At 36.5% G+C, this 14,590-nt stretch overlaps 1 protein-coding gene across 1 annotated transcript in view; it reads right to left on the bottom strand.

Annotated features, from left to right (window-relative positions):
* The window catches only part of LOC127421292 (raftlin-like), a 37,272-nt gene extending 23,518 nt beyond the window's left edge, over positions 1-13,754 (bottom strand). The window contains exons 1-2 of the mRNA XM_051664197.1: positions 13,623-13,754; positions 4,495-4,638 (exon numbers count right to left, since the gene is read on the bottom strand). Coding sequence (XP_051520157.1) covers positions 4,495-4,636 — 142 coding nt within the window. The 5' untranslated portion in view covers positions 4,637-4,638; positions 13,623-13,754. The remainder of the gene's footprint in view (positions 1-4,494; positions 4,639-13,622) is intronic.
* Between the last annotated feature and the right edge of the window lie 836 nt (positions 13,755-14,590).

The raw sequence follows: 14,590 nt of genomic DNA, 5'->3' as shown, positions 1-14,590 counted from the left end.
GCGCGAGACTGCTTTGGTGGCTTTTCATGCCTGTAAGACTGACTATACTGTGAGCCAAAAGCATTCAAGGGTAGGCTGTTAACGAGCATATCATTGGTTTCACTCGCTGAACGAATATGCCCCTTCACTAAAGTTCCAGTCAGTCATTTGAGTCTGAACAAGATAAAGGGACTAAACGTACTGGTCCACTTGTACGTGAACAAAACGCATGAATCAGTCATCATTAACAAGGATCTGCTGAACAACTAAACGAGAGGCGGCGGCAAGTTGTTTGTTCAATTCATCAATCTCGTTCAATGAGAAAATTGTCTGGATGAATTATGAATAAAATTAAGTGATAAACAACTTATTACAATGGCATATGGATTTTATTGAAACGCATAATTATTTTTTAGGCTAGTATTGTCTTTTTTGTATAGCTTGATAAAAAGTCATGCTCAGCAGTTCACATTATGATAGATATTTGAGGTCATTTGTGGGGAAATGCTCATGATGCTTAAACACTCTGCAGTGCTGATGTCTCTTAGTAGAATTGTAGACACGCAAATTTTAATAAATGATCATTAGACTTGTTCCGATCATGAATAACTCTTTTTCCTCGTTCAAAGTGTAAAAGATGGTCATTTGGCAGCTTATACTGGCACAAAAGTGTAATTTGCAAAAATGGACAATGAATGAATCAACTAATCTGAACAAATCTTTTTGGTGAACAGATTAAGAAGACTTGTCACTGAGATGAATCAAAATCATCACCACTACTGGATAGAGTACTTATTATAAGTTCTTTGAGCCAATGGATGGATCCACAGATGTAAGATGAAGTAGGCTAAAATGTAACAATTCACAAAGATTTTACGTTTTTTCTTGTTAGCCTACAATAGAAAAACGTGATGAAATTTCTGTTAAAATGACTGGACATTTCCCCCCACTTCATGTCTTGACAAGCACACGTCAGTGAACAGAGATAACATGTATACAATGACAAAGTAGACCTACCTTAAAGCAATTTGCTAAGAAATGTATACGATAAAGTGACCAATTTTAAAATTATGCTTTGAGAATGGATTTTAATTGTAAAATTAATCCATGTAATAAAAAAAGAAGAATAACTTCTGTGACAAAAATAACGTAGGTTCACTCCGGCCCCCCTTGAAAACCTAGCAAAGTGACCTGACCCTGACAGCAAAAAGTTTGGGGACCCCTGCCCTTCGGTCTTGTGGTCTTCATGTGGGATGTGCAAATGGAGGCCACGAGACCGTAAGTAAAGATCAAGTATGCCATTTGGGACAAGGCCCAGCTCTCCACTAACCTATATCAAGGTGAAAAATGGCAATTAATATAACTAAAAAAAAGGAACTTCTACTTTTAAAAATGTGTCTAAACACCTGCATCATGTTCTCTAGTTTTTAACTCAACATTCAGTTTAAACATGCAAAATTAGGTGTGTTCGACTTCAACTGCGCCTCGCCTTTCTGATTGGCGGAATTTGCCAGTTGCAGTCGGGGAACGAGCCGGACACTTTGTTCTTTGTTTTGTTGTGTGCTGAACCTACCTAGTCATTATTGCTAAGTCTAAGTCACAGCAGACAGCACAATGTTTGCTTTCTTTATTGCAGAATAGACAGATGCTTGAATTACCAGATAATAACCAGAAACTCTATTCATTTCAATAGGTCATATGATGCTTAATACAGTGCCTGTGTGTAAAAGAAGAAAGCCTATATTGTTTGTTTCTTCACACCAATAAAGGAGTCAATATTTTTAATCATTTTGAATTGCCTTTATGAATAAACATGATTTAAAAATTAAAATCACATGAAAAGAGAATCGTACTGGCATAAAAACACAAATTTGTGAGAGTTTAACAGATCTAAATGTGTCAAAATAAACACCGTGTTAATGGCATACAACTCTTACTATTGCTGTCATAGACTGATATGCAGTGTTGGGGAGTAACGGAATACATGTAATGGGATTACTTATTTAAAATACAAAATATAAGTAACTGTATTCCACTACAGTTACAATTTAAATCATTGGTAATTAGAATACAGTTACATTCAAAAAGTATTTTGATTACTGAAGAGATTACTTCGCATTTTATTGTCATTTGTTTCATTTAATATTTAATCCTTTCAGATGCAAAACATTTATACATATAAATGATGCGATCCAAAGTGCATTTGAACAGCAGTGAAACACTTTCTTATGATGTGTTACATTCATACGAGCAGACAGAGAAGTAAGTTTGAAGTAAGTTTGGAGCAGAAGAAATAGAAATAATCCTTGTGTAAATTGTCAGCTTTATGCTAAACTAAAATGCTATTTCTAGCCATTTTACATACACGATCATATTATTTTATCAAGAAAATTCACACTGAATCATAATTTTTTTTCTATTAAGACCTTTGATATTAGGGCAAAAATCATATTCTTAATAATTATTTTTGTATTGTTTTCCTGTAAAAATATCTAAAAATCATTAAAACAAGATCAATTTGATTTATCTTGTTTTAGAAACAACACTGCATAAAATATTTAGGTTTTTCAGAGAATGTATTTTTAACGTGTATTTTGTCTTACCGTACTGGCAGAGTTTTTATAGTCAAAACAAGTGAAAAATATCTACCAGTACTGAAGAAGTAATCCAAAGTATTTAGAATACGTTACTGACCTTGAGTAATCTAATGGAATACGTTACAAATTACATTTTACAGCATGTATTCTGTAATCTGTAGTGGAATACATTTCAAAGGTAACCCTCCCAACCCTGCTGATATGGTAGAAGTATATAAGGGTTGTATGGAAGAATGCCATTCCGAACTCAGACAATATAAAACCTACATCATCGTTGGCACTGGAGAGTCATTATGAATAAGCTGTGTCATCATCAAGTCGTTTCCCATTGTGCTCGTGTTTCCGGTCTCACATGTTCGGGTGCGTTTCAATGGGAGTGAATGGAGCACATTATAGTGTGACCACTAGGTAGCATTGCATGTGTCCTTCAAGGAAAAGGCAATCTCAGAATGTTTAGATGAATTCAGTAGTTAAAAAAAAATAAAATAAAATCGAAGATGGTGGACCAGGCAAAAGAAATGTCGATTCTAAATAAACAAATTTACTACATTTATATATACAATATATATATATGTGTGTGTGTGTGTGTGTGTGTGTGTGTGTGTTTGTGTAATATATATATATATATATATATACACACACACACACACACTCATATATACACATACACACACACACATATATATATATATATATGTGTGTGTGTGTGTATATATATATATATATGTGTGTGTGTGTGTGTGTGTGTGTGTGTGTGTGTGTGTGTATATATATTACACACACACACACACACACACACACACACACACACACACATATATATATATATATATATATATAACCCCATCCTCCACCTGGTAGTCTAATGGTTGGACGGAGACCTGGAGAGGCCTACAAGCCACAGTGTCTCGCACCCACTGTGAAATTTGGATAGGTAATGATGTGGGGGTGTTTCAGCAAGGCTGGAATCGGGCAGATTCGTCTTTGTGAAGGACACATGAATCAAGCCGCGTACATGGTTATTCTGGAAGAAAACTTGCTTCCTTCTACTCTGACAATGTTCCCCAACTTGAGGAATGCTTTTTTCAATAGGATAATGCTCCATGCCATACAGCCAGGTCAATCAAGGTGTGGATGGAGGACCACCGGATCAAGACACTATCATGGCCAGCCTAATCTCCAGACCTGAACCCCACTGAAAACCTATGGAATGTAATCAAGAGGAAGATGGATGTCCGCAAGCCATCAAACAAATCCAAGCTGCTTGAATTTTTGTGCCAGGAGTGGCATAAAGTCACCCAACAGCAATGTGAAAGACTGGTAGAGAGCATGCCAAGATGCATGAAAGCTGTGATTGAAAATCAGGGTTATTCCACCAAATACTGATTTCTGAACTCTTCCTAAGTTAAAACATTAGTATTGTGTTGTTTAAAAATGAATATGAACTTGTTTTCTTTTCATTATTTGAGGTCTGAAAACACTGCATCTTTTTTGTTATTTTGACCAGTTGCCATTTTCTGCAAATAAATGCTCTAAATGACAATATTTTTATTTGGAATTTGGGAGAAATGCTGTCAGTACTTTATAGAATAAAATAAAAATGTTCATTTTACTCACACACATACCTATAAATAGTAAATCCAGAGAAACTGATAATTTTGCAGTGGTCTCTTAATATTTTCCAGAGCTGTAGTTTTGGCATAATGAGTGTTGCTATAGAAACAAATAACTTCCGAGATCCGAGGACATGTACAGCTCCAAGTAGAATCTCTGAGTTGCCATCTCTTAATTACAGTAATTTTGATTAACACGATGTGAACACACCATTAGAAGGCAGTTGCCTATGCAGGCAGTAGGCAGCAATGCAACACACTAAGTTTTGAAACATCCAAAAGTGTTAGGAAAGGAACAAGTTTACCTTCCTTTCCTAACAGGAAGTCCAGGTAGTGGTATGTGTAGGCCACTTCTGACTGAGTCTCCACCTGCGCTCTTCTAAGTGTGGAGTAGATCTTTCCTGGAGCTTCATCTGAACCTCTGGGCTTCAGCAACTTACAGCCCATCTCTTCACACATGGAAAGAGAGAGAGAAAATGAGATAGATGAATATAGATAATTTGCCTGAAATATTCATTTATTCAAAGCTGCATTATTGATTTAACTGATTGCCTTGGCAGCAGTCCCTAATTGTCATGCTAATTAAGTTTGATTGACATTGAAATAGAATATGAACATGTGCAAAACCAAAGGGAGGGCATGACGGCACCTCTTTTCACAACCACAAACATTCAGATCCACACACGAATTCACACAGACACGTCACACATGGGAACATAACATAAAGGCTAATTGGAAAGATAATCAACCTTCAAGCATCAACCTTTAACAGCAACACACATTCACAAAACATCTTGTGGCATCTACAATGCCCCCTTGAAATCATACACACCATCTCCATGGTAACCAGAAGCAGCAATCAGATAAGACAGAGGACTTCATATTTGATCTGTGACTATACAACCAATCAAACAGTGAAATGTGTGGCTAATGCTAATGAGAGTCACATATAGATCGAGCTAACGTGATCTGACAGCGGAGCCATGTACCCTGGGCCCTGGCTGCCAGCACTAACACACACCATTAGTGATGGGTGGATAGCTGCCAGCATTTCCGTGTCAACGTTTGATGAGCCAGAACAGGTGAAACCGAGAGGAACCGGACAAGCTCAGTCACCGTGACAAGCATTAACCACGCAATAATGACATGATAGGGAATGAAGATGGGACGGGAAAGGATGGATGGCTGGTGTTGTGGATCAGGGATGGGGTGATATTTTAGGACACCTGAATATGAGTAAATCAGGACAGACACTTACAAAAAAGTACTGTGTGGTGCCATGGTAGGGCTAATAGATGGTTCCCAGGGATCATACAAACTGATAAAATGGTAAAACTTTACAACAACTTTGTCTACATTAACATTAGTTAACACAGTAGTTAACATGAATTAACATTGAAGAATACATTTACAGCATTTAATAATTTGGTTAAAGGAATATTCTGGGTTCAATACAAGTTGAGCTCAATCGACAGCATTTGTAGCATAATATTGATTACCTCAAATTATTTTGACTCATCCCTCCTCTTCTGTAAAAAAAAAACAAAAAAAAAAAACAAAAAAAAAAAGCACAAAACTGGGCTTCAGTGGGGCACTTACAATGGAAGTGAATGGGGCCAATTGGCAAACATTATACTACTCACTGTTTCAAAAGTATAGCCACAAGATGTTAACAATAAGAGTTTTAACAATTTAAGAATGATGTAATGGTTTCCCAACTATTATCCAATTTTGCAACTTTGTTGCCATGACGACATAATGCAGTAAACTGTAAACTGAAATTAAACAATGTTACAGCTCAAATAATATAAGAGATTTAACAAAATAAGAAGGTAAGTGCTTCTGTAAAATTATAAGCTTCACATTTCTGTCTTTAAACCCTCCAAAAATCGGCTCCATTCACTTCCATATTAAGTGCCTCACCGTAACCTCGATTTTTGCTTCTTTTTACCATTTTTTTTATTTTTTATTTTTTTAAGGAAGGATGAGTTAGTTATTTTTTTTTGTGGTAATCAACATTATGCAGCTGATTGAGGTTAAAATGTATTGAACCCAGAATATTTCTTCAATGTTAAATTCTACATATACAATATACAGTATACTGTGTGTGTACATATTTTATACATAAATACTCAGTAATCACGTTATTAGGTACACATGAACACCTACTTATTCATGTGATTAATCAGCCAATCATTTTGCAGCAGTGCAATGCATAAAACATGCAGATACGGGTCAGGAGCTTCAGTTAATGATCACATCAGCCATCAGAATGGGGAAACAATGTGTTCTCAGTGATTTCTACCGTGGCATGATTTTTGGTTGGAGCCCATTAGCCTCAAGGTTTGACTTTTTTCTTTTTTTTTAATTAAAGGTTTTATGTATATTAACATTAATTTTAAGTTTATGCTTCCTCATGAATTAACTGATGTTAACCTCTAAAACATTAAGTATTTGCAAAGTATTACTGATAACATATATAAAAATCCATAAATGCACTGTTTGAAGTTACATCAGTACATCTGCAAGATAAATAAACGGAATGGTAATACCATGGTAATGCATATTCATATACCTAGTGTATTTACCATCATGTTTCCCCCCCCCCAAAAAAACATGGTATTACTATGAAACCATATGCTAAAAAAAATTGATAAATATGCAAACCAGACTTCTGTCTTTTTAACTTCAAGCAAACTATGCACACCATTTATAACTCTCAAAGATGAATGGAGAACATGAGATGGAAAACCTAACCTAGAATGTCTGTTCTGATGTAGCACTTTATACCCAAGAAAGGACGTCCCTAGATGAACACAGAAGCATTTCTTCATCCTTTTAGAATTTCCTATGAAACATTGGAATTAGTTCAAGTACAACTCCACCACACATACAAAAACAGTTATCCCTCCTTTGTCCTTTTAGAATAGATTGTTCTAGATTACAAAATACTGCCTCAAGTGTGACAGTGTCGTTTATCTGCTCAAGCCACATAGCTGTGAAATCTCCAACACTCTGGGTAATCTCTGTTATCTCCTTTATTGCACAAAACAGTGGAAAACAGTAAAAAGATGGAAATCACTGGTAACAATCCTCGATTTTTTAGATTAGTTATTCAACAGGAATCAAAGAGTGATCTAAATTACCAAATTACTAGGACAACATGCCTTTATTATGAACCCTACAGCTGGAATATACAGTAAATGTCTAATTCACTGGAGATACTCAGCCTGTGTGTTTTCACACCTGTGTTATGTGAAGTTAATGTTGGGAGTCAAGCATCCGGTTCCACTCAGTCCATTTCACAAGCCTAACAATCACATCATTACTGACGCCAATCTCCCAGCAACAGATCGACAGCTTGGAACGTTGATTTGCTAAAAGTTACTGAGACAACATTTGGAGAGTTATAAGAGCAGAAAAACAAACAACAGAGTCCTCATCTCAACTGAATTTGCAATATAACCTAAAGACCAGTTTACACAAGCTTTGAGACATTAACACAAATGTTATTACACAGGTCTTAGTAAGAAGATAAAGGTTCCTTTGTTGTAGACTGACACTGAGACAAAAAATTAAAGCAAATCAATGTTTATAGCTTTATTCCATAGGAAAGAAAGAAATCATAAAATCTCTTTAATCTCTCAACCGTTTTGTCCAATGAGATTAAATTGAGAGCAAATAGAGGCTTTGCCTAAGACTCTTCTCTCAGATTTTTCTTCTGAAAAAGATAAAAAGTAATCTCACATCTGCCACCTCAAGAGTTGCAGGTGAGATCTCAACAATGTCTCAAACTGTGCTCAGATTTTTTACAAGACCATAAAGTGTGCAGTCAAGATAGAAATTTCTACTGTATATGAATTTAATAATTTTTCATCAAATTCTTCCAACACCAAATGATCTAAGCTATGCCATCCACATTGATTTCATAGTTCAATACACTCTTCCCTGTATATCCAAAGTTATAAATGAGACCTAATGCCACATTTACACTAATAATATTTTTCTTTTTTCTCATCCACACTGGAACAACACTGAGAACGGAGACTTTTGATACTTTGGAAAGCATACTTTGGAACACAATGTCATTACTGAATGTCAAACTGAAAACAAAAAATTTTGGCTAACCGATTAAGTTATAACATCTCTTATACATACAGATCAGGTGGGGTTTATTTGGGGCCACAGCTCTTCTGATATCATTAGGCGTTTCATCAATATCATGTGGTCAGTGGCAAATGATCAGACTCCGGTTGCTGCCATCTCACTTGATGCCGAAAAGGTGTTTGATATGGTAGAATGGGATTATCTTTTTAAGATTTTGGAAACGTACGAGTTTGGGAGTACGTTTATTGGATGGATTAAGTTACTTTATAGACACACGGTAGTGGCGGTACAAACAAATGGATTAATTTCAGATTATTTTACTCTGGATAGGGGCACCTGGCAGGGTTGCCCTCTTTCCCCATTATTGTTCTGTCTTGCCCTGGAACCATTAGCAGCCACGATAAGAAAGGAGGATGATTTTCCATGGGTGGTGGCGGGAGGTGTGGCACTAAGCTTCTGCTTTACGCAGATGATATTTTATTATTCGTCTCTGACCCTACTAGATCTATGCCTTGCCTCCACAGGATTATTAATTCCTTTTCTAAATTCTCGGGATACAGAGTTAATTGGTCTAAATCCAAAGCTTTGGCTCTGACAGCGTACTGCCCAGTAACGGATTTTCAGCTGGGCACCTTCCAGTGGCCCAAACAGGGCATTAAGTATTTGGGTATTTTATTTCCAGCAAATGTGTGTGATTTTGTTAGAGTGAATTTTGACCCTTTAATAAAAAGGCTTGAGCGATGTGGGCAGGTGGCCTTCATTACATTTATCTATGATTGGGAAGGTTAATGTTATTAAAATGTATTTAAATTGTATTCCAAAATTCAACTACCTGCTACAATCTCTCCCTGTAGATGTCCCCCTCTCTTATTTCAAGCAATTGTATAGCATAGTGAAGTCCTTCATTTGGAATGGGAAACGTCCCAGATTATATTTCAGTAAGCTGCATAGGCTGATTGACAAAGGTGGGCTAGGCCTAACCAAGATTTTGTTTTATTATTATGCATTTGGTCTCAGACATTTGGCTCATTGGTCGCTTCCACCTAAGAGAGCCCCTCCCTGGGTTTGTATTGAACAGGGGCAAGAACTTCCTATTTCACCATTAGAAAGCCTATCAAACAAATCGGAGAAGTTAAGTTACACCCCGTTATCTCGCATTTGTACTGGGTATGGACAAAAGTGTCCAGAGTGTTTAATTCGGACATTTATTTAAATGTTGCCTCGAGCATATGGCTGAACCCAAAATTATGTATTAATAAGTACCCTTTCTGCTGGTCAGAGTGGATTGTGAGGGAGGGGGTTTTAAGTTCCAGGAGTTTTGGTTGAAGGTTCAGAGTTTTGTATGTGATGTATTGGGCACTTGGGTTTCATTTTGCCCAAGACTCTATTTTGGGCGATGGGGCGGTCATTGATGTAGAGAATAGACACCTAATGAGTTGGGTCCTAACCAGTGTCATGATCACCAGACAGATATTTTTAAGGGGATGGAGGTTGGCTGGAGTGCCCTCATTTCAGGAGTGGTGCTCAGAGGTGGGGAGGGTTGCAGCCTTTGAAGAAGGGTCATTTAGAAGACTGGGGAAATTGAATTTGTTTGTGGGGAAATGGGGCAGATATCTGGCATTTCTGGATGTGTGATTATTATTATTTTTTTTTGGTGTGTGCGCGTCTATAATCATGTATGACCACTGGGATGTTGTTGGGGGCCAGGGTGGGCTTGGGAGGGGTAATAGTAAAAAATAAAATAAAATTTCCTTCTGGACAGTTTTATATGCTAAGTATGTAAGTATGTGCTAAGTAGTATCTACAACTTCGAGTTTATCTTGACGCAAAGGCACATACTCCTGTATTCCCACACCTTAACCACGTACACATACACACCATACACTTCCTGCACAGCTCTCAGCAGAACACGTGAGGGTAACGGAAGAAAACAGCGGAAAATAAAGATGCAGAGCTAAATTTAGGCAAGATGATAGGGAAGGATAATAAGTTGAGAGCACATCGACTGCAAGGTGGTGGTAGTGTTGGGGCTTGGGTAACCAACAGAGACGAGAGATTGTTGAAATGATGCAATAAAGAAAAGCCTGATTTACTCTCCTAATGTCTCACTCTCACAAAGGAAAACCCTTATTCCATGGTATTACTCTTTTAGTTTGTAGTATAGTGAAATTGTGCAGATGTAATATGCACAAATAACTACAATTTTATTACCTCTTTTAATATATTATCATTACATGTAACAACTCACAAAAAGCACAATGGTAATTAAGATTTTTGCTCTATAGTAATGTAAATACCATAATACATTATTAACATAATATAAAAATACCATATCTATATTTCAATATTATATGGAATATAATATTTCATAATACCATACTCTGTGTAAATACAATAAAACATGAATATGGTAATCATGCAGTGTCATGGTATATATCAAAGTACCATGATATTGCCAACTGACACCATACTATAATTTTAATACCTCTTTTTATTGAACTGTACCCAGTGTTAACATAGTTTAGAAATACATCACTTGCAAAGAATTACCCTTACATTACCAAAAATACAGATACATGGCACATGCGCAAAAGCATTTTACATCCATGGTATGTGAATGTTGTGAATGTGAATGAATGTTGAAGGAATTGTTCACCCAAAAATAAAAATTCTCTCATTTACTCACCACAGATGTGTGACTTCTCCTGAACACAAAGATTTTTAGAAGAATATCTCGGCTCTGTAGGTCAATACAATGCAAGTGAATGATGGCCAGCAATTTGAAGCTCCAAAAAGCATATAAAGGCAGCTTAAAAATAATCTATACAACTCCAGATGTTAAATCCATGTCTTCAGAAGCAATATGATAAGTGTGGGTGAGAAACAGATCAATATTTAAGTCCTTTTTACTGTCAATCTCCACCTTTGACCAGTCCCGATCTGTAGGTGGCGAAATGGTCAAAGGATGTGAATTGCCAAAAGGAGAAGAATGTGGAAGTGAAAGTAGATATTTATAGTAAAAAATAATTTAAATATTGATCTGTTTTCACCCACACCTATTATATCACTTCAGAAGACAAGGATTTAACCACTGGAGTCGTATGGATTACTTTTATGCTGCCTTTGTGTGCTTTTTGGAGCTTCAAAATCTGGCCACCATTCACTTGCATTGTATGGACCTACAGAGCTGAGATATTTGTGATCAGCAGAAGAAAGAAAGTCATATACATCTGGGATGGCATGAGGGTGAGTAAATGTTGAGAGAATTTTTATTTTTGGGTGAACTATACCATCAACCTAGATCTGATCTGGACATTACTTACAAAAATGTACCCTCACAGAATTAATAAATACCATGGTACTACCATGGTACATATCCAAAAAACAAACAAACAAACAAAACAACCAACAAAAAAGTAAGATATTTTTGTACTCTGAGGGTCTTTTTTTTAAGGGGTGTAACAACAACAAAAATTACCATGAAGTATTGTGACATTACCATGGTACCTGAACATGTACCATAGTAATACCATGTTTTTGGATATGTACCACTGTATTAACGTGGTGTTCCTTAAAGGAATGTACCTTGGAGTATATGTAAATCCCATAGTATATGAATATGGTATTCATCAGTGCATGCATACATTACTGTACCCTGGTACCACCACATTACTTTTTTTAAAGGAATGAGATCAACTCAATTTATGACTTAAATGTGACAGTAAATTGAGTTCTATGAAGACAGGGTGAGAGTCTGGGTGTGAGTGTGTAAGTGTTTGTGTGTAGTGTTCTGCAGGTTGGTATCGGGGAGAGGAGCAGGTTGGCCTGGCAGAATAAGAAAGTTGATGAAAACACATTCCCCTCACATTTCACAGATTCAAAATCATCTCTTACCCCATTCCTCTCACTTCCAATCTCTCAGCTCTGCTATCTCTCTCTCTCTGAGTTTGACTTCTTAGCATGTCACTCATATCAGCCCTAGAGCTGCACTGTGAGTGAAATACTAACCGTAGGTCATCTTCTTGTGACATTCATCTCACTAGATACAATCACGTGTGAATGAGCAATATGTGGATGTTCTGCTGAGATTGTTTTGCTTATGGTTGAGGGTGAAGCTGAATTCCAGCATATCCTTGGCGTTGGACAGAAATCTTGCAATAAACTGGGAGGGCCAGTTAGATAAATGAAAAAGATGAAGCTTAAAGGGATAGTTCATCCAAAAATGAAAATTGTCATGATTTACTTATCCATATGTTGCTTCAAACTGGTAAAAAAAAAAAAAATAAATTCTTCCGTGGAACACAGAAGTTGGGCAGAACGTAAAGCAATGTCACATCAGCAATTAAAGAACAGGGCTCTAATTTTCCACACTTTGAATATATTATTTGTGGTACTGAATTACTGGTTTTGCTGTAGTCTTGTAAAATTCACTGAGAGCTACATGTATTAAAGCTGTTTTTAATAATGTCTCTGGGTTTTTATGTCAGAATTGCAAACACTTTGCCTGGATGGAGTCATTAAAGTTGAAATACACATCCTATTTATCTTCTTTGTAGAATTAGACAGAACCGTTCCCTCCCCTTTTATATATAGTTTGACTTGCATGATGATGAAGTGTTAAAGTCTTTGTTCTTTACACAGTTATCTACTTACACATACAAGTACAGTACATGCACATGCTCAGATGTGCAGTCTTTGAATTAAAAGTGAGCTTGAATTTTAAATTGACAATCTCCTATCACGTATGACCCTAAAAAAGCATTACTGCATACATTTATAACATGTATGGTGAGAACAGAAGCAGGTGAGAGGAAATGAGTGATGGATCAGGACATGAGAAAAACAAAAACAAAAAAACAAAAATATCAGTTAAAGGGATAGTTCACCCAAAAATGAAAATTATGTCATTGTTGACAACCATCATGTTGTTCCAAACCTGTAAGATTTTCTCTTCAGTAAAAAACAAAACAAAAAAAAACAAAAAACACAAAATGCATAATGTTAGGGACTGACAGCCTGAGACACCTTTCGCTGCATATTTCTTTCCGTAAAATTCAAGTGAATGATGACTGACACTAAACATTCTGCCTAATGTGAATCTCCTGAATCTACTTTTGTATTCCATGGAAAAAAAAAAAAAAAAAAAAAAAGAGAGAAATACGGTTTTGGAACAATATGAGGGTGAGTAAATGATGACGGCTTTTCAATTTTTTGGGTAACTTGTACCTTAAAAAGAAGAGTAACTTATGGGTAGAATCAGAAAGTTACAATACTGTTAGATCAGTGACACAGAAACTACAGACATTTACTAAAAGAGTAAACATACCTGCTCTATGTCTTTGGGGGATCTGAGTACCGGAGATATCTCTCTAGATTTGTCTCTCCTCTGCCACGTTCCTCCTTGCTTTATTACTTAAGCCTCTTTTCTTTATCCTGTCACTGTTCTCTCGTTACCTCGCTGTGTGAGAGAGAGAACCGGAGGCAGGTGCGCAGTTGATGAGCTCAGTTCTGCTCAGACTGCTGTGTCGACTCTCAGTCAATACAGTGGGAGTGTGTGTGTGAACGTCCCCTCCTTTCTCTCTCCCCCTGTCTGAAACAACCCTCCGCAGTTTCCAAGTGGATTTCCTTTCATCGTTTGTTTAATCTTCCCCAGCATGCATATGGAACTCAAAAGGCATGTATGGATACAAAAAAAGGGAAAGTAAGCATTAGAGACAGTATGCTATTGAAAAACTTACACTGAGTATCAATATACCAACTAATTTGACAACCATTAAAAAAAAAAAACCATGCACACATTAACTGCCTGACAAATGGTTTAATTTGACCTTTTGATCGGGGGGGCAGGGGTACTAGGATGTGATCTCCCCCCCCCCCAAATAAAAGATCACACCCTAGTACCCAACACCCCAAAAAGATCACACCCTAGTACCCCACGCTCTAAAGGTAGTAGAATGTCCTTACAATTAGTCATGAAAGTTACAAATATTTCTATGAACTGTGTATTTAAAAACAAATGCAAAATTAACAACATAGGATGAATAGAAAATTGGCTTAAAAAAAACCCAGCCTAGATGCAACAAACACTGGGACAAATATTGTATTAGTAGTAGTGACAGATGAGTTTGCACTAAAATACCAGAGATGGATTGGATGCACGGCTGTCCGTGACGCTATAAAAAAAAATAAAGGAAAAAAAAAAATAATTATTTCAGATATTGCAGATTGCTAGATGATTAAGCATTGTGCAAAACAATGAGATTCAATACAGCACTACAATTAACAGTTGAAACT

Source organism: Myxocyprinus asiaticus, chromosome 30, assembly GCF_019703515.2.
Source record: "Myxocyprinus asiaticus isolate MX2 ecotype Aquarium Trade chromosome 30, UBuf_Myxa_2, whole genome shotgun sequence".
NCBI lineage: Eukaryota > Metazoa > Chordata > Actinopteri > Cypriniformes > Catostomidae > Myxocyprinus > Myxocyprinus asiaticus.
The sequence above is the reverse complement of the archived record's forward strand: the minus strand, read 5'-3'. Positions and strand labels throughout refer to the sequence as shown.